The sequence below is a fragment of the Hylobates moloch genome, unplaced genomic scaffold, assembly GCF_009828535.3.
Source record: "Hylobates moloch isolate HMO894 unplaced genomic scaffold, HMol_V3 SCAFFOLD_6, whole genome shotgun sequence".
NCBI lineage: Eukaryota > Metazoa > Chordata > Mammalia > Primates > Hylobatidae > Hylobates > Hylobates moloch.
The window spans coordinates 11,747,206-11,768,118 of record NW_026652281.1 but is presented as its reverse complement, the minus strand read 5'-3'; the positions used below and the strand labels follow the sequence as shown (position 1 = coordinate 11,768,118).

The 20,913-nt window shown below is 43.0% G+C and overlaps 1 protein-coding gene across 6 annotated transcripts in view; it reads left to right on the top strand.

Moving 5' to 3' along the window:
* Positions 1-20,913, top strand: part of WWOX (WW domain containing oxidoreductase) — an 804,193-nt gene that overhangs the window by 340,441 nt on the left and 442,839 nt on the right. For 4 of the 6 annotated variants that reach the window (XM_032156363.2, XM_058440467.1, XM_058440465.1 and 1 more), the window contains exon 8: positions 5,694-5,958. In XM_032156363.2, the coding sequence (XP_032012254.1) occupies positions 5,694-5,958 (265 nt within the window). Of the gene's footprint in view, positions 1-5,693; positions 9,433-20,913 lie in introns of those variants that run through there. The other 2 variants (XR_004248664.2, XM_058440464.1) reach the window with 2 other exon arrangements.

The window sequence follows — 20,913 nt, the reverse complement described above, 5'->3', positions numbered from 1 at the left end:
CCTGGTGAATTGAGAAGTTGACTTCCTTGCTGTGAAAAAATTTCAGATAACAATTAAAGTAGAATGAGGCTGGGCGCGATGGCTCACGCTTGTAATCCCAGCACTTTGGGAGGCCGAGGCGGGCGGATCACGAGGTCAGGAGATCGAGACCACGGTGAAACCCCGTCTCTACTAAAAATACAAAAAATTAGCCGGGCGTGGTGGCAGGCGCCTGTAGTCCCAGCTACTCGGAGAGGCTGAGGCAGGAGAATGGTGTGAACCCGGGAGGCGGAGCTTGCAGTGAGCCGAGATTGCGCCACTGCACTCCAGCCTGGGCGACAGAGCGAAACTCCGTCTCGGGGAAAAAAAAAAAAAAAAAAAGTAGAATGAAAAGAGCAGAGTGCTGGTTGAACAACCCTCAATGGCTGCAGCTGCATGGAGTGCCAAATCGCCCTTCCCCACACCACACACGAAATCACACCATCACACCATCTCACACACACACACACACACACGTAGTTTCTCAGCTTCTGTGTAGATAGAATCCAGCCTAATTCTTTTAGGCGGGAATTTAAAAAATCCTCAATAAAATTGGGCTTGGTAGCACATGCCTGTAATCCCATCTAGTAAGAGGCTGAGGTGGGAGGATGGCTTGAGGCCAGGAGTTTGAAGTTGCAGTAAGCTTTGATCCTGCCACTGCATTCCACCCTGGGTGACTGAGTGAGACTCCATCTCTAAAATAAAAATTAAAAATTATTAGTTTAAAAAAATGCAGTATAGGCCAGGCACAGTGGCTCACGCCTGTAATCCCAGCACTCAAGAGTTCGAGATCAGCCTGGCTAGCATGGCGAAACCCCATCTCTACTAAAAATACAAAAATTAGCCAGGTGTGGTGGTGCACGCCTATAATCTCAGCTATTTGGGAGGCTGAGGCAGGAGAATTGCTTGAACCTGGAGATTGCAGTGAGTGGAGATTGCACCAGTGCACTCCAGCCTGGGTGACAGAGCAAGACCCTGTCTCAGAAAAAACAAAAACCCAAAAAGCAAAACCCCCACAGTATATATAGAAATACAAGATTCGGGGGTGGTGGGTGCCCTACAAAGCAAGTGTTACTGTCCACGGAGCAAATGTCAATATTTTAATGTACTAGTAAGGGAAAATTCTGTTAAGACATAATTGTTTGGCTTCGTCATTTTGTCAAGTTGAAAATACAGTCAGCAGCATCTGAAGAGTTGTTTTACTACCTCTGGAGCTGAGAGGTGAACATCGTCGTTTTTCAGGAAGCCTTTTTTTGGCTCAGAGAGATCAGAAGCTGGCCCACCCTTGCCACTTCCTGGAGGACTGTCAGTGCTAGCTAATGAGACTGTAAAAGTGGACTATCTACCCAGGAGGCAGTGGGGAAGGAAATCAGGGGTCAACCTTATAGCAAAGACCTGTTTGCAGAGAGAGTGCCTGATATGTAGCAGCTGGTACTTCTCCATCTTGAAACTGTCCTTCCTGGTTGTCTAATTTCTTTTTTTTTTTTTGAGACGGAGACTTGTTCTGTCACCCAGGCTAGAGTGCAGTGGCGTGATCTCGCCTCACTGCAAGCTCTGCCTCCCAGGTTCATGTCACTCTCCTGCCTCAGCCTCCCGAGCAGCTGGGACTACAGGCGCCCGCCACCACGTCCGGCTGATTTTTTGTACTTTTAGTAGAGACGGTGTTTCACCATGTTAGCCAGGATGGTCTTGATCTCCTGACTTTGTGATCTGCCCGCCTTGGACTCCCAAAGTGCTGGATTACAGGCTTGAGCCACTGCGCCTGGCCGGTTCTGTCTAATTTCTCATCATGGGATTTTTTTTTTTGACTTCTAGATTAGGGATCAAGAAGAAATGACTTTCTCCTCTTAGACATTTAATTTACTTAGTGTTCTCTAGTCATGAGGTACTTCTGTGTTATCCTTAAATACCTAAGCAGGGACCTTATTCTTAACAGTAGAAAATCACTGTGGATGATGATAGTATATACCTGTAATACCAGCTACTCAGGAAGCTGAGGCAGGAGGATCCCTTGAGCTCAGAAGTTGAGATTAGCATGGGCAACAAAGCAAGACCTTGTCTCTAAAAAAACAAGCAAAACCCAAAAGCTGTGAACGTGAGGAAGTTCCACATGTAAACATTAATGGAAAACATAGAAGAGTTGAACCTAGTGGTAAATTTTACCTTTAGAGCAAGACTTGAAACAAGGGAAACTGTGAAATTCTCATCATGGGATTTGTGTTCCTTTGTTTTTTTTATTAAGGACTTGGTCCTTGGATTGGAATTCCAAAGCCATGACCAAACTTTAATCGTGTAATTCTGTATTGAGTCCTTACTATGTGTCAGGCACTGTAGTAAGCAACACTCAAGAGTCTTACAGTCTACTTTCCAAGAATTCACGGTCTAGATTTGGAATCAGGTGATCAACTGACTTACAGTCTGGTATGGTGATGACGGAGGAACAATGTACAGATAGAACAGAAAGATGACATAGTGAGCCTTTTCACCAATCTTGGAAGGCCAGTAATGTCACTGAACACCAGGAATGGTGTCATGGCCTGGGTCCTGAAGAGTGGATACTTAATGTCCATGGAGACATGTAGTTTTATCTGCCTTGCATGGCTTCTTTCATTCTCTCCGTGACTTCCACCCAAAAAATCACTGCGATATCCAGCTGTGGAAGAGTTCATTTTGGAGAGCTTCCTGGAAGAAGTAGTCCCTGAACTGGGTTGGGCTAAACAAATATGCCGAGAAGGGTTTCCGGAAGCAGTTGACGAAAGATAAGAGAGGGAATGGGTGCTATATTTATTCCATACCTTTTAGATACTCTCTAAATCCTTGTCCCTGTTTTCTGTGCCATGTAGGTAGAGTTTTCAAGTCATGTCCCATACCTTGGATCATTGGATTCTCAACTCAGTAGCACCTTTGTGTGACATCTGTTCTGTAATACCTTATTATGTTGAAACAGAGTTAGCAAGTAACATAACTTACATGCACAAATATATTTTCAATTCGATACGATAGCTTTACTGTAATCTAAGAAAAAATAACTGAAACAAAATGGTGTGTGTTTCAACATGTAAATGCTTGGGCCGGGCTACAGGAAGGATGGGACTTACGTATCCATGGATTAATCACCTTTAATGGACTCTCAAAAAAAAGCAGACCATTACCTGGTGTGTGGTATTGTAGACTCCAGCACCACCAACCTTGAGTGAAGCCTGACTATATTAGTCTGTTCTCATGCTGCTAAGAAAGACATACCCGAGACTGGGTAATTTATAAAGGAAGCAGGTTTAATGGGCTCACAGTTCCACATGGCTGTAGAGGCCTCACAATCATGGCAGAAGATGAAGGAGGAGCAAAGCGGTGTCTTACATGACATCAGGCAAGAGAGCATGTGCAGGGGAATTCCCATTTATAAAACCATCAGATCTCGTGAGACTTACTACTACGAGAACAGTATGGGAGGAACTGCCCCTGTGATTCGCTTATCTCCACCTGGCTCTGCCCTTGACCCATGGGGGTTATTAAAATTCAAGGTGAGATTTGGGTGGGGACACAGCCAAACCATATCAGTCACCCCCCCAAAAATCGCACAAAATCTGAAAGTGCCTTCATTCATTCTACATGTGAATAGTTGTTGCACTACCCACCTGGAAATTCAGTGGATCCACAGACTTTTCATCTGCATGAGTGTCCATTGGGGCAGTCTTCATTGAGCAAGACATCATCTGCATTGCAAGACATCTACCATCCCTGCTACCATCACCAGCAATCATCATGACAACCAGAAGAAGGCCCTCATATATTTTTAAATTTCCCGCTGAGTTCCACTGCCTTAGACAATTAAGCTTGGAAGTCAGACTCTTCCTGTGGTTTGGGTACTTGAAAACAGGCAGCCAACAATTCGTTTCAAGGTCTCATTTCTGTATCCTTGATGACATTTCTGGCCATCAGCTTTGTTGATGACTTTAGAGCAGCTATGTCATTTAACACTAGAAATTGCATGTCACTGAATCCTGTGGAAAGTATATTTAATTTCCATTAAAACATGAATTTCATCTGCCCTTGCCATGCTTTTCTTGGTCTTAGCCCAACGTGAGCTGCTGATATTAAGGAGCAATAGGATGATTCCATAATTTTCATTTTACCTTTTGCTTTTTTTTTCCATAGCAGTTTTCTAGAGGATTCCCGTTTTGCTTCCTCATTACCTGGTGCCCAGAATGAGCTTATAGAAGCAGAATATGAGGGGTCCTTTGACAAAGATGAGACCATTTAGAAAATTCCTTTTGTTTGTTGTGATCCGTTTTGTAAGGGAAGTCACTACATTGTTGTTATTTAAGAGAAAGAGACAAAGGGAAAGAAACAAACAGCTGGTGTTTAACGACTCCGTCAGACCCAATTATAAAACATCAACTAGTTACGTTGATTTGTGTACATCCATGCCATGGGTATACTTAAAAACATTAGACTGTGCCAGAACTCATCTTGGCTTTGTTTACATTTGTCTTTTAAACGTGTAAGACTATTGATGGTACCTCACCAAGGTTATAACCCCTTTATAATCATTAATTTTTAATCTAGAAAATAGTCTTGGAGGCAACAAGACTCATCTATAATTTCTTGGATGCTCAAATGAAAATATACAGGACTCAAGCATTAACTAAAATAATCCAGGAAAGCCCTGTCAAAGGTTAGGAATGTGATATCTTTCTGTTTCCAAAAGCAGCAGCCCTTTATTCAAGATGCTTTTCTGTTTAATTTAATTATCTTTGAACTTCCCGTTGAAGGTTTTGAAAAATATATGTTAGAGGATGGGGAGAGAGTTCAGTATGTCAGGACTGATACATTTATGAATGTGGGTTTTTATTGAAGTCTCTCTTTGGAGCCACTCCTTTTTTTTTTTTTTTTTTTTAATTTTTAAATTTTAAATTCTTACTTTTAGAGATGGGGGTCTCACTCTATTGCCCAGGCTAGAGGTGAGTGGCACAATCATAGCTCACTGCAACCTCAACCTCCCAGGCTGAAGCTATCCTCCTGCCTCAGCCTCCCAAGTAGCTGGGACCACAGGCATGTGCTACCATACTCAACTCATTGTTTATTTTTTTGTAGACATGGTGTCTCCCTATGTTGCCTAGGCTGGTCTTGAACTCCTATGCTCAAGCAATCCTCCCACCTCAGCTTCCTAAAGTGCTGGGATTACAGGCATGAGCCACAAGACATGACCTGTGTTTATATTGTTAAATCACCGTTGTCAGTCTTTAAGGGAGACTTTGCTTTGATGTATGCAAGATTGAGTTTTTAGTCATCTCTACATATTTTCTTCAGATTCCTTTTTTTTTTTTTTTTTGAGACCGAGTCTAGCTCTGTTGCCCAGGCTGGAGTGCAGTGGCATGATCTTGGCTCACTGCAACCTCCGCCTCCCATGTTCCAGCGATTCTCTTCCCTCAGCTTCCCGTGTACAGGCATGGCACACCTGGCTAATTTTTGTATTTTTAGTAGAGATGGGGTTTTGCCATGTTGTCCGCGCTGGTCTTGAACTCCCGACCTCATGTGATCCACTTGTTTGGGCCTCCTAAAGTGCTGGGATTACAGATGTGAGCCACTGGGCCCAGCCTTGCTTAGATTTCTAATAAAAAGCTGTGTGGGAAGTCAGAACTTGGTTGCTTCACGTCTTATTTCCTATTTTTAAGATTTACAGATATTAACGACTCCTTGGGAAAACTGGACTTCAGTCGCCTCTCTCCATCAAGAAACGACTATTGGGCAATGCTGGCTTATAACAGGTCCAAGCTCTGCAATGTTCTCTTCTCCAATGAGCTGCACCGTCGCCTCTCCCCGCGCGGCGTCACGTCAAACGCAGTGCATCCTGGAAATATGATGTACTCCAACATTCATCGCAGCTGGTGGGTGTACACACTGCTGTTTACCTTGGCGAGGCCTTTCACCAAGTCCATGGTAAGAGAACAGCTTCTGGCGCCGCAAACACCTTGGGTCCTAGAGAAACCTGCACACCTGTGTCTCCACCTTTTTACCTCTTGCGGGCATGAGTCTGGTCTCAGTAGTAACATTGTCCAGCCTGTCATAAAGAGCTCTTGAACACATTTTCATCAGCTTTGGGTTAAATCTGTTTGGGTAAATGCGTCTTGGAGGGCTGGGTAGAAGATGTGGGTTTCAGTATCATGTTAAGTATGGCTGAAAGTCTTTATGGAAATGGTGATTTTTTTGTTTGTTTTTGGTTTTTTGGGGTTTTTTTATTCAGAGACTTTGAAAATCTATTTTATTGAGTGGAGCACTTGAAAACTGCTGTTTTGTGTCAGTGGGTGAACAACAAAGATTGGTGACTACTGAATTTTCAGCAGATGTGATGATTCCTTTGTTTCACTGAAAATCTGTATCTGATGTTCTAAATTTTTCTTCTAATGGGTATAATCCTCTGTTGGAGAATCCTTTGATAGCTAGGAGTGTGTTTTCTTCACTTTCCCAAAGACGATTTTGGATGAATCACGGTACTGTGATTACGTTTGGAAGTGTCCACAAAGGTTATATGACGTTTTTATAATTTGATGTTCATTTATCAACCATATTAAGAACCTTCTATGAAACTATTTTAATAGGAAGTAATTTGAATGAAGAAAGCATATTTTCCACAATATATTTGGTAGATTATTTTTCAGAACCAAAGGACTTCAAAAATATCTTCCTATTAGTGGACACCAGTATTCCAGTTACCCAAACTTAGAATCTACTCTACAGAAATCACCCTTTTCCCAAACACATTTGCCTTGTAGCGATATCACAGGCCTTCAAAGTTGGACCTAGGATGTTAATAAAAGAAAGCAAAACAACAACAAAAAAAGAACTATTGCAAGCCTGTTATCCTCCAACTGATCTCACAGCCTTGGAAACTGTCTGCTGCCTTCTCTTACACTCATTCCCACCTGCCATCCTTAACCTTCATATTTGGGGATGACTTTTAAAACCACATCAAAAGTGTTTGGAACTGCTTAGGGGGAGGTAAGTAAGTATATCTTTTATTCAAATCATCCAAGTGGTTTTTATGCAAAGTAAACAGACATATTCCAAGAGCTGAATACTTAGGGTCAGTTGCAGTGAAAGGACCTGTGGAGAATGGTTCTCCATGCCACAGGGTGGGATTGATCTCTAGGAAGTAAATGAATGAAACTTTTCTGTAGGTGGATCACAGGGTTTTGAAATTTTCCCATCAATTTGCTGTTGATGACTGCATAAGCGCAGCCTCTTCCTGAAAGTTTCTTTGACCATGGTTATGCCTCATACTTTGTTCTGTCCTTCAGTTTACATGAAAAGAAGGAATATGGATCTGAACTGGGTGCCAGTGCCATTTAAATGAGGCGTTTAGGAATGGGGAGAGGAGACAGATGGATTCTTCCTTATTTTCTGCTGGCCCACTGCCTTCGGCATTAACAAGTCCAGTCAACCATCATTTGTAATCTTTGGGTCTTGAGTCATCTCACTTGTATTTGATCATTGATGGGTTCTAAGGAGCTCGGTTCGGTGGCATCAGAGTTCGTTTTCTCCTTATTCCGTAAGGTCCCTAATCGGAAGAACGTGATGGGAAAGATTGAGAGATGAGTCTGTGACTCTGGAATTTGGTGAAGGGTGATATAACCATCTGCCATTTGTTGTAGACTCGAATGGATGAGGAGTCGTTGACAGAAAATAGTGGAAACTGTTACTCTGTGGCCTGATCCCATTGCTTAGGGACTCTGTGCCAGGGCAGGTGGGAGAAGAAGGGAGACAAGTTCTGCTAAAATATAAAGTCAGGGTAAATATTTTTATTTATTGGAGAAGAGTTGATTAATATCTAATATTTAATATAATATGCTTAATAAAGTGAGACTTGAATGTTGACTGGTTGGACCTAACAGGAGTATTTCTAAAAAATACCAGCAAATTAAGTTGGGTCAGTGGCTGTATCATGATATCAGAGTGTTAGCTGTTTTGGGGGTACATGTGCCCAGGACTTGGGCTGAGTGGAAAACCAGAGTGTGGGGTTAGAAATGGAGGCAGAAGGATTACCATGTGGGGGAGGAGGCACAACGAATTGAATGAAGGTTGCCACTTAGTGAGCACCATACCTGTAGTGTGTCTTAGTAATGGCAGATGCCCAACCTCCATGCCTAACTCCTTTGCCTACCCCACCACTGTGCATCAGCCTCTCCTGCACCCTCCTGCAGTTTCTCCTATTTCCCTGGCAGGAGAGGTCAGAGACTACTTGTGAACAGGCCTCAATGCTTACAGCAAGGCAAGGCTTGGGAGAAACGAATGTCCTCTGGGAGCAGCCTTCGGTAAAAGATTAACCGCGCACTGAGGTTTAGATCCCTGGGTGAGAAAGCTGTGGGAAAATGAATGGGTAGCTCAGAGGGTTTGGAGAAAAGTGGCGACATCGCAAAAATCCCAGGTTTTGTTGAAGTTGTCTGGGGAAGGGCACTCATAGAAAGGGCATGGGACGTGAGCATTTCCCTTGTGCCTGAGGTGGGATTTGACATGGCTTCCTGGTGGTGGCAAGAGAAGAAAGTGGCAGCCTGGGACAGTGGACCTCACAACTCTCCTGCTAATGGTGCTGATGGCTAAGCTCAGCTCTTACCCTTGACCACTGGAACAACTTCGACATGTCACCAGCTTTCTGAGCCTGTCTCATTACGTTGAAAAGGATGATACAGGTTAGTGTAAGGACCGACAGTAATGCATATAACATCAATAATGATGGATATAGAATTTCTGCAATGATTATATAATCTGGCTCTCCAGTATGGTAGCCATGAGCCGCTTGCGGCTGTTGAGTTCTAAAAATGTGGCTAATAGAACTGAGGAAGTGAATTTTTAATTTGATTTCATGTTTGTTAATTCGAACTGAAAACCACCACATGTGCCAAGTGACTGCCGTATTGGAGAGTGCGGTCAAATGACGTGCCAGCACAGTGCCTCTGGCATAGGAGGTATGCAGTACTTCTTGCCACGATGGCTGTTACTCTTGTTGTTGTGAGCAGTACCTTAGTCCCGATGATGATTCTCCAAAATGCAATGTCTGCTGACAGAACAAGAGTCTGCAAATTGGGAGTCTGGAAAGGGAAGGGAAGGGCTTTGTCCCTGGCCCCAAAGACTCAGGGAGAGGTTTACTGGCCAGGTAGGAAGGGCGTCCAGGTGGGTCAGTGGTCTCCAACCTGCACGTCTCATTTGTGAGGAAGCCGTGTGGACTTTTCTTGTTTCTGACCTTAAGTGATTAGAAAATAGCAACTTTTATATGTCACAAATGGACTTTAGATAAGGGTGAAGAGGATGAAGACTGTGGAATATGTAGCTAAGATTCTGAAAAAAATCCTCTCTAATGTATTTATGTATTTAAGTGTTTGGTAGTACTTTTTTAGCCATCAGGGTTCTATATATTAGGTGGATACAAAAGTTATTGTGGTTTTTGCCATTGAAAGTAATACGTCACTTCATGCAAAGATGGAATGGGCGTTCTGAGCTGACTTGTCAAATTCACAGGCATTCACTTTTCTTTCATAAACATTTAGGACTCTGTATTTAGGAGAGGAATCACTGTGAATGTAGACCTCGGGTTGGTCATTTTCCTAGTAAGATGGACTACACGGACTGGAAAAGTCACCCTCTTGGGTTATCCTGCGTATGTGGCTCAGCATTGCTTCGGTCAGGATAAGGCATCTTTCTTGGACAAAGGGTGCACTTCTGCTATTTTAATGCAGGCATATTTTTGGATATAAACCACGCGGTCGCATCCCATTTCTTCCCTAGGTAAAGGGTGGGTTTCTAATTGTGATTGAGAAGCTTATCATAGACGCAATCTCCCTATCACCAGATGGCTAGTGTGCTCTGCCTTGTCTGCCTTTTACCTTATAGAGGGTGTTTCCTTCTGACACCAGTATTATCGGAGTACACATTCCATTGCATGAGGTCAGGGGAGCAAGCAATGTGTACTTCCAGCCTTGTGCTCGGAAGCCCTGCCTTCATTTCTTCCCTGTAGCTGGCTCCCTTAAGTATTAAACAGCAGTATTCTAATATCAATGTCCCTTTTTTATTTGCTGTGACTTGCTGTGACTGCGGTGATTTTAGTTACAGTAATTAGGTCACCCTTCATGGAGTCAGGCTATTTTAAGTGCCTCTTTAAGGAATATTGTTGCAGATCAGTAATTTTACAATTGGATGTTCTTGTGCAACTTTATTAAATGTAATCTGTCTTTTAAATGTTGCCCTTTTACAGTTATACATTTCTAATTGTTGCTGTAAATGCATTATCACTTTGAAATTAATTAATTTTTCCATTTTGGCTGCCTGCAGTATAATAATCACTAATGAGAAACTCACAGGAATCAATTCTCAGCACAGCGGCCCCTACTGGTAAAGCCATGTCTCTGCCTCCCTCTTCCACTTGGGATCCAGAGAACTGGGCAAGTGTATTGGGGAGTCCTGGGGGAGACGTGTTTGTTTCTTCCTCCCTCCAATTTATGGTAAAATAAAAATCACAGATAAACTTGGAAATTGAGTTATTTTTAAGCGTCGTTCTAAAAAAGATGCAAGATACTTCAAATAGTTGCTTCTAAAATATGTTAAAGGAAACTAACATTTGCTGAGCACTTTCTAATAATGAAGTCACATCATGCGTGCATTACATGTTTATTTTCTTGACTCTAGAGCATTCTTTTATGCAGTTAAATTACTCTAAAATGTTTTGTACATGCCTGCATTAATGTGTATTGTTTGGTAAGAACTTCCGAGTTGGTGAAAAAATGTATTGTATTTTAGTATCTATATTTATATATACATATTATTCTATGGGTTTTAATTCACAAAACCAGGCATTGTGTCTGGTGCACATAAGGGATTTTCAAGGCTAATCTTGGCTTTTTGCAGTTGTAACCATGTGTGATGACTTTAGAATCCTACCACACTTCCAAATAGAGATGCAGACTGGCAATTTTCCCAGATACCAGGATGCTTTATGTATCAGCATATATTTTCATTAATTTCTCATAATTTTTGTTAGAATTAATAATTCCAAGTTCTACAATCTTAGAATTATTATCTTTATTTTGTAGCTGAAAAGCACAGAGAGCTCACTCGGCGTGTTCCAGAAAATGATATACCAGCCTTGTAAACTTTCACTTGCTAATTGCAGCTGTGTTTGCTTTGTCCAGTGCACAGTAATGCCCCTGGCATCTATATCTAGTTATGCAGTTATGCTTCCTTTCCAAAATGTTTGACGGCACCTTCACTGAAATGAATGCCGCCCCCACCGCCAACCCCACCTTTTTTTTTTTTCCACATAAGCTTTCATTTCTGGTAAACACATCCTTGCCAGAGTTCCCAGGTCCAAGCCAGTCCTTTGTGGACCAGTATGCAAATTTGAAGCTGAGCACTGTCACGTGCCTCTTAGGAGTGTTTTGTGCAACCACATATTTGTGTTGGCAGGTAACAGTAGAAAGAATATCATGTGTTAGGGTAGCGAGAGCTTAGCAGATGTTTTAGAGAACTGCATTTTCAAATCATTTTACATTAAAAAATGGCTTACGTTTATGGAACTTCTACGATGATCGGATTACTTTTCCTGTGCCCGTGTAAAGCCAGTCATCGTGGTGAGTTTTAACGGATGTGTGGCTACCCTGCTAATGGATGGGCCGGCAATGCTGGTTCTGTCGCAAAGTTATAAATTATAACTAGAAAAAGCACAAGGTGTCATTCTTCTAACCTTCGTGAAAGCCAAACGGGGTAATTCTGCCCTTGAATAACCTGCTGCAGGGTGATTTATAGTTGTACAATTTAAAACATAATGAAGGAGATAATAGATGTTGATTCGTTCCTGAAATTAGTATTTTAGAAAAATATTTCTCCCCCTTTCCACCTTTAAATACCTGCAGCTGACTACACTGTAGATACTACCAAGGGCAAAGCCCCCTGTTTGAATGTGTGTTGGTACATTGGTGTATCACATACAAGGCAGAGGGTGTATAAAACAGGCTTCTTTCTGTTGCGAGGGGGAAATATGGTTTTCAAAGTGGAAATTTCATTGTATTCTTCATGAATCTAAGATTTTGAGACTCGTGAGTGGGGGTTGAATTCTCTGGTTGTCTTTCTCTTGCCAGTCCAGATATGTTAGAAAACTGGACTCTCAGGACCCTCTGTGGTTGGACCTCACTGGCGCTTTCCTGCAGTTGCCTGTCAACAGAAGCACCTGGTAGCTGGCTTGGCTCCTCTTACACCACTGAGGCCAGCTTCTTGCAGCCTGAAACATTCTTCTTCCTGCCCTGGATTAGCATTAACATAGGTTTCAGTAGTCTTTCGTCATTATGTCCAAAGCTTTTAAGTGTATGGTGCTTGCTTAGTCCAGAGACCAATGGATATAAGTAAGCGGGAAAAGAGCAAAGGATGTAGAATCTTGAGGGTTGTATTCCAAATGCAGCCTCTGCTCCCTTTTAGTTACATAATTTTGAAATGATTTGACCTTTCTGAGGTTAATTTTCTACATCAGTGTAGCTGCTTTAGGCCACAAGTTATTAACACCCACTTGAAGGTGATTGGAATAATAGAGGTTTTGCTTTCCCATATGTCCAGAGGAGCTGAGGCAGCAAGGGTTGTGTTTGGCTAGTATATGAGTAGCTCCTGTGTGATGCTCTTCACTTTTCCCTCATGCTTACAAGATGGCTTCTGTGGTGCCAGCCATTGCATCCTATTTCATAAGGTCTGAAGGCACAGATGGGAGGGGTGAGGCTCCTCATTGCATGCTTTTTTCCTTTATCAAGAGAGAGAGCATTCTGCTTCAGAACTGTCCTCCTGAGTTGACTTCCCGTCAGATTCCACTGGTTGGGACTGATTCACCTATTTGTGTCCTAGTTATAAAGGAGACTAGAAAAGTGCATAACTGGCTTTTTGAGCCTCTAGAGTGGGAGGTGGACTCTGATTTTGAGGAAAAAGGATAGGGTAATACTGTTGACACAGGCGCTGTTGAATAGGTATGTACACATTTTAATAGTTTTCTCATTAATCAAATGGAAATGCTGTCAACTTGATAGGGTGGTTGTGAGAGGAAGTGAGACTTGAAATGAAAGGCATCTAGTCTTACCCGGTCCCCATCCACTTGACCTACCATACCTCAAGCCACTTCTGGCTCCATGCTCTTTGTTGCCTTAGGGTTTTTTCTGGGTTTTTTTGTTTTTTGTTTTTTTTTGGAGACGCAGTTTCGCCCTTGTTGCCCAGGCTGGAGTGCAATGGTGCGATCTCAGCTCACCGCAACCTCCGCCTCCCAGGTTCAAGCAATTCTCCTACCTCAGCCTCCTGAGTAGCTGGGATTACAGGCATACACCACCATGCCTGGCTAATTTTGTATTTTTAGTAGAGATGGGGTTTCTCCATGTTAAGGCTGGTCTCGAACTCCTGACCTTGTGATCCACCCCCCCCCCCCCCCGGCCTCCCAAAGTGCTGGGATTACAAGCATGAGCCACCGCGCCCGGCTGTAGTTTCTTATTTAATGTCTGCCTCCCCTTCTCTTGACAGTGGTGTTTTTGCCTTCACACTACTGTATCTCTGGTCCATACAGTAAATTTTCTGTAAATGTTTGTAAATGAATACATGAAAGATGACCAGGTGCTCAATCAATGAGAGTCCTTAATGTACTTCTTATCATTATCCCTCTGAGGTAGGCAAGGGATTATAGTTTAGAATGTGTAAATACATAAAAGATAAGGCAAGGAGACCTGCTTAGAGTCACATAGCAAGCCCCCAAGGTCCCCCAGGCTCATGGTCAAATGACATGTAAGGGACGTATCCAGTGGTGTGGGTATGTATGGAGGGAATGGACGTAAGGAGAGAGAGGTGAGGCACGGGAGAGACAGGATGAGCTTTAGATGTAGGCAGCTCTTGGGTCCAACCCTAGCTCTCTCCCATTCTAACTCTTGGGCAAGGTTCAAAACCTGATTAAGATTCATGCGTACAACTGCGATGTTAGAACTACCTCATGGGCTTGTCTTGGGAATTAAAGACGTTATGAACTTAAGGCCTCTACAGTGTGCTAGATGCTTAAGAAATGTTAACTACTATTGTAATTGGCTTGCAGTAGAAATTAAAGATTATGAATGTTCAGCATACAGAACATACTAAATACTCAATAAGCATTGTTGCTGTCATTATTACCATTATTTTCCCCAGCTTTACTGAGGTATGAGTGACAAATAAAAATTTCATGTATGTGCACGTGTGTGTGTGTGTGTGTGTGTGTGTGTTTGTGTTTGTGGCTGGGCATGGTGGCTCATGCCGATAATCCTAACAGTTCAGGAGGCCAAGGTGGGAGGATTACTTGAGCTTGGCTGTTCAAGGCTGCAGTGAGCTATGATGGTGCCCCTGCACTCCAGCCTGGGTGACATAGCGAGACCGTATCTCTAAAGAGAAAAAAAAACTATATGTATTCCTGGTGTGAAATGTGATGTTTTGGTATACATATGCATGGTGAAATGACTACCACAATCAAGCTAATTACACATCCATCGCCTTACATAGCTGTCATTTTTTGTGTGTGGCAAGAACATTGAAAGTCTAGTCTCAGCAATTTTCAAGTATATAATACATTATTATTATTACTATCGTTAACTGTATTCACCATGCTATACAATAGATCTTCAGAATGTATTCATTCTGTCTAACTGAAACTTAGGATCCTTTGACCACTATCTCCCCATTTACCACCCCATCCCACTTCCCCACTACCAGCACCTCCTGGGAACTGCCCTCTACTCTCTGCTTCTGTGAGTTTGACTGCTTTAAATTCCACACAAAAAGTGAGATCATAGAGTATTTGTCTTTCTGCGCCTGGCTTATTTCACGAGAAATTGATTGCTTCTCTTCCCATTGTTTATAGATACCCATTCTCCTAATGATGGCACTGTGTCTGTCATAGAAGGCCTAATGCTGTCTGTTAACATTGAACGTAAAAATTTCATATGAGCTGGGCACAGTGGCTCACGCCTGTAATCCCAGCACTTTCGGAGGCCGAGGCAGATGAATCACCTGAGGTCGGGAGTTCGAGACCAGCCTGGTCAACATTTCGAAACTCTGTCTCTACTAAAAAGATACAAAAAAATTCGCTGGCCAGGTGTGGTGGCTCACGCCTGTAATCCCGGCACTATGGGAGGCTCAGACAGGTGGATCACGAGGTCGGGAGATCGAGACCATCCTAGCTAACACAGTGAAACCCTGTCTCTACTAAAAATACAAAAAAATTAGCTGGGCGTGGTAGTGGTCGCGGTGGTGGGCGCCTGTAGTCCCAGCTACTCAGGAGGCTGAGGCAGGAGAACAACGTCAACCCGGGAGGCAGAGGTTGCAGTGAGCCAAGATCGCACCACTGCACTGCAGCCTGCGTGACAGAGCGAGACTCCGTCTCAAAAAAAAGAAAAAAAAAAAAAAAAATGGCTGTGTGTGGTGGCTCCTGTCTGTTGTCCCAGCTACTTGGGAGGCTGAGACATGAAAATCACTTGAACCTGAGAGGTGGAGGTTGCAGTGAGCTGACATCACATCACTGCACTCCAGCCTGGGTGACAGAGTGAGACTGAAAAAAAACAAAACAAAACAAAACAAAACAAAAAAAACCTGTATGTCCAAGCCTCAGAAACCACTAAGACAGATTACACTTAGGTCATCAGAACTCAGTAGGCTTCCACAGTGCAGATTTTAAGCCCCCTGGTTGCCTGTTTTACCGGCACCAAGAGCACACCTTAGCTTGAAGGAAACAGTGGCCACTTTCTTGTTAAAAACAAAGAGAAGGAAACTCGATCTGCCTTTGTGAGGCTGTAGCACCTCATCACTGTATTTTTTTCTGCCTTGCTTTTTAGTGTTTTAAGTCGACCTCTGCCTTTGTTCCTGAATGAGCACTCAGAGAGGGGAAAAAGTGACTATCTGGCCCTAATATGTGTGACAAATTATTTAATGAACATTTAACGAAGATTTGCAATTCCCCTAGTTTTATCTTCCCGGTTTCCTTTTCTTCTGTGTGCCCCTTGGCATTTTGGTAATGTGCTGCCTCTTTATAACTCTTTGTAGCTCTTTTATTACTTTTCTTTTTTCTTTTAAGTTTGTGATGCCTTCTTTGATCCTCCCCTCTTTCAGTTTCCTTTTCTCCAATTTCATACTTATTTCCAGTGATTTTTGGCTGCAACGCAGTTTAGATATTGGAGGCCAGCGTGATTAAACCAAGGCCAGGAGTTTGTATTGCCCCATGACGATGTTTCTGGAATGTTTCTTCTGTGAGCAGTGATTTTTGTATAACTCACTGGACATGTTGATTTTTCCCTGTGAGGTGTAAGGTAATGTTTTCCTAGCAAAAACAAACAGGGCTGAAACCTGGTGCTCGGAATCGTTTGGAAATGGAACCCCTCTCCCTCTTCTTCTTACACCAAGATAAAGGAGTACTTTGCAAATCAGCTGAGAACATGTTTCCAGCTCCGTGCCGGGCTCTATGGTCATGGGTTTCCTTCTTTATGTCTTACTCATCTAATGTAATTTTAGAGTGTGCTCTTGTTAGACAATTGTGTGTCTCTGAGCAAATCACTTAGGCTCTCTCGCCCTCAGTTTTCTTATCTGTAAAATGAATCAGTTAACCAAGAATAGTCATCCTGTGGGTTAATAGAACAGTTTAATTTGAAAGGAAATGAAAAAAGGAGACTAACATGGGCCCACAGACACAGCTGTGGGACGAGGAGCAGTTTTTTTTTTTTTTTTTTTTGACGGAGTCTCGCTCTGTTACCAGGCTAGAGTGCAGTGGGGCGGTCTCGGCTCACTGCAACCTCTGCCTCCCGGGTTCAAGTAATTTTCCTGCCTCAGACTTCCAAGTAGCTGGGACTACAGGTGCGTGCCACTACACCCGGCTAATTTTTTGTATTCTTAGTAGAGACGACGTTTCACGGTGTTAGCCAGGATGGTCTCGATCTCCTGACCTGGTGATCCACCTGCCTCGGCCTCCCAAAGTGCTGGGATTACAGGTGTGAGCCACCGCGCCCAGCCTACGAGGAGCAGTTCTTTCAATGGAAATATATGTGACTTCAGGGAGAACTCACTCAAATGCTGCTGTTACTGTTTTTCCCTTTGTTGGAAGTGATGGGGTTGTGCTTGGAATGACTGGCCTAGAAAACCCTACAGGTACCATTTAAGCTCCATAGTTCTTCTGTGTGTGTTTCGGATCCTACGTTCCAAACCTGCAGTAAAACTTTTTGCTGCATCTCAGCTAATCGTGTAGTGAGCCAGGTGAGCTCATCTGTGAAATGCAGACCTTTCTGGACGTACCACCTCATGGGGTGAAGGGAAAGAAATGATAAAGGTTTACATCTGGGTATAAGCTGTCCTAGAGTCTAAATTCTTTTTATCCAAAAGCCATTCTTTCAGTCTGTGCCTTTTTGTAAATACCATACCCCATCTATTTCCAGAAAGGATTTGGGGCGTTAGTGAGTAAAGGGGGAAAATGTTCTAGAAGAAGGGCTCTCACCGGAGTAAATTGATGAGAAAAAGCTTTGGCAGAAGATCTTTTTGATGTGCATGCATTCATTCATTCAGTAAATATTACTGAGCGTGTAACGTAAGCCAGGTGCTTTGCTAGGGACAGAATGCTAAACAAGGTCCCTGTCCTCATGGGGACCGTATGTTGGGAAGACAGATGATAGGCATGGAAATGAAGAGAGAAACCACTCTGGCTTCAGCCCAGGAGGGAGCTTTAATTTGAGTAATTGTTTTCACTAATTCATCTTCACAGAAAGAAATAATATCACCTTCGGTTAGTAAACAAAACAAATAAGCAAACAGGTTTACAGGCTCGGGTGGGCTGGATCACTTGAGGCCGGGAGTTTGAAACCAGCCTAGCTAACACCGTGAAACCCTGTCTCTACTAAAAATACAAAAAAATTTATCTGGGCGTGGTGGAGCTTTCCTGTAGTCCCAGTTACTCTAGTGGCTGAAGGATGAGAATCACTTGAACCCGGGAGGTGGAGGTTGCCGTGAGCAGAGATCATGCCACTGTACTCCAGCCTGGGTGATGGAGCAAGACTGTCTTGGGGCGGGGGGCGGGGCGGAGGCAGGAGGGAAAGATGAGAAACAGCTTTCCTTATATGTTTTTGATGAGCCTAGTCTTTGCTGTGCTTTGGAAAATGGGCTGCATAATTTGGCTGAAATAGTCAAATGCGTAGCTGGCTGTATGTGGATTGATAACTGGGCTTATTTTGCTTCTTTTAGATCTGGACAGACTAAGTGCAAAATAGAAATGCTAATGGTATCGATGTCTTTTTCTTTCTTTGGTGTGATGAAAACGTATCAGTAGGGATCATCCATAAAACTAGTTAGTAAACTGTCAGTTTAATGTACAAAGGTCAGGAAATAGATACATCATACCTGAGACCATGTTCCAGAGAGTATTTTGTAACCTATGAAGCTCTTTTCAAGTCTTAGATAGGAAGTATGGAAAGAGTATGGGCTTTTGACTGAGGTGATCTTGGGTTTAAAGGTCACATGTTGCCACTTGCCTTCTCCGTGGTCTTGGTCAACATCCTGAAGTCTCTGGTCCTCGTCCGCTTTTGCTTTGTCACCAGATGTTGCCTGCCTCAGACGGTTGTTGCAAGGACTGAAGTTAGGAAGGCCTGGAAAGACTTGGAAGCATTTCTGTCACATCCCAGGAACTCAGTAAATGCCAGCAAGTGTTAGATTATTGTGATGATTTTACTATTATTGATACTATAATTAATATTATAATTGTTCATTATTACATTATAAAAATTACTTATGATATGTTTTTCTTACTATTTCATGAACTTCAACTATAGTAGCAAGTGTATACTTTTTTTTTTTTTTTTTGAGATGGAGTCTCCCTCTGTCTCCCAGGCTGGAATGCAGTGGCATTATCTCTGCTCACTGCAGCCTCCGCCTCCCGAGTTCAAGCCATTCTCCAGTCTTAGCCTCCTGAGTAGCTGGGATTACAGGCATGTGCCACTACACCCGGCAAATTTTTATATTTTTAGTAGAGACAGAGTTTTGCCATGTTCACCAGGCTGGACATGAACTTCTGACCTCAAGAGATCCACCTACCTTGGCCTCCCAAAGTGCTGGGATGACAGGTGTGAGCCACTGCCAATTATATACTATTTTAGGTGTATTATGCTGTGCCCTGTGCTTTTCTTTGCTATCCTGGAAGGTCATGATGACAGGATGTCGTATTTATGCTTCTCCGTACTCTGTCCAGTCCCGTGCCTTGCAGAAGTAAGGTTTTTAGAAATGTTTGAGTTATTTCCTGTTTTCTGAACCAAACAGGCAGAGTATTGGATCTTACAAAAATCTGGCTCAATTCAAGTCTGGTGTGTAGCCTTGGAAGGGACCCTGGGCAGATGGGTTTTCTAAAATTACAGAGGAAACTAGATCTTTAACTCTGTACATTTACTCATATGCCAGTAACAATGGCAGTATTTCAATACTGTAATAAATTTTTTCTTAAGCATTTGCTGTAAATTAGTAAATCTTGTGTGAAGCAGCTTATTGCGTCATCATGTAGAATTTCTACATCCTGTAGAAGATCAAGAAAATTGCCTTCCTTTTACAGACAAGGAAACTGAAGTTTAGAAGTGGTAAGTAAACTGTCTTAGATCACTTAGCTATTAAATGACAGGGATGGAATTGAATCTGTATTTATCAGAGGTGAAAGTGCATGTGTAATTATTCAACTACACTTATGGAGATATCCGTGTCAGGCCTCTGAGCCCAAGGCAAGCCATCGCATCCCCTGTGACTTGCAGGTATATGCCCAGATGGCCTGAAGTAACTGAAGAATCACAAAAGAAGTGAATATGCCCTGCCCCACCTTAACTGATGACATTCCACCACAAAAGAAGTGTAAATGGCCAGTCCTTGCCTTAACTGATGATATTCCAGCACAAAAGAAGTGAAAATGGCTGGTCGTTGCCTTAAGTGATGACATTACCTTGTGAAAGTCCTTTTCCTGGCTCATCCTGGCTCAAAAATCTCCCCCACTGAGCACCTGGCGACCCCCACTCCTGTCCGCCAGAGAACAAACCCCCTTTGACTGTAATTTTCCTTTATCTACCCAATTCCTGTAAAACGGCCCCACCCCTACCTCCCTTTGCTGACTCTCTTTTCAGACTCAGCCGGCCTGCACCCAGGTGATTAAAAGCTTTTATTGCTCACACAAAGCCTGTTTGGTGGTCTCTTCACAGGGACCCGCATGAAAATCCGAATACATGCTCACCCCCTCTTAGACTCCATTGTTCCAAAAGGTAATGGTAACAAATTAAAAATTAGTGGGAGGCGGGAAGAATTGCAAAAGTGGACATTTACTTGAGAAAAAAAAGAAACCATGCAGGATTCCGTTTCACAAACCTGTCCAGCTGTTGCTGGAAAGTCGGTGGAGGGCTGCTGGAGGAAGGCAGACTTTGTTCTAAGCTACTAGCAGCGAAGGAAAGCAGAAGAAACTATTATTATTATTTGAGTTGGAGTGTCCTTCTGTCATCCAGGCTGAAGTGCAGTGGCATAGTCTCTGCTTTCTACAATGTCCACCTCTTGGGTTTAATCGATCCTCCTGCCTCAGCCTCCCAAGCAGCTGGGATTACAGGCACACACCACTACATCCAGCTGACTTTTGTATTTTTAGTGGAGACAGGGTTTCACCATACTGGCCCAGCTGGTCTTCAACTCCTGACCTCAAGTGATCTGCCTGCCTCAGCCTCCCGATGTATTGGGATTACAGGTGTGAGCCACTGCTTCTGGCCTAGAAACTGTTATTAATAGAAGTTCTGGGACGATGGCCCTGCTGTCATTACTTGCCCCCATTCCATGCAATGAAATACTGGCCTGAGAGTATGTGGTCCCTTCAGCTCATTT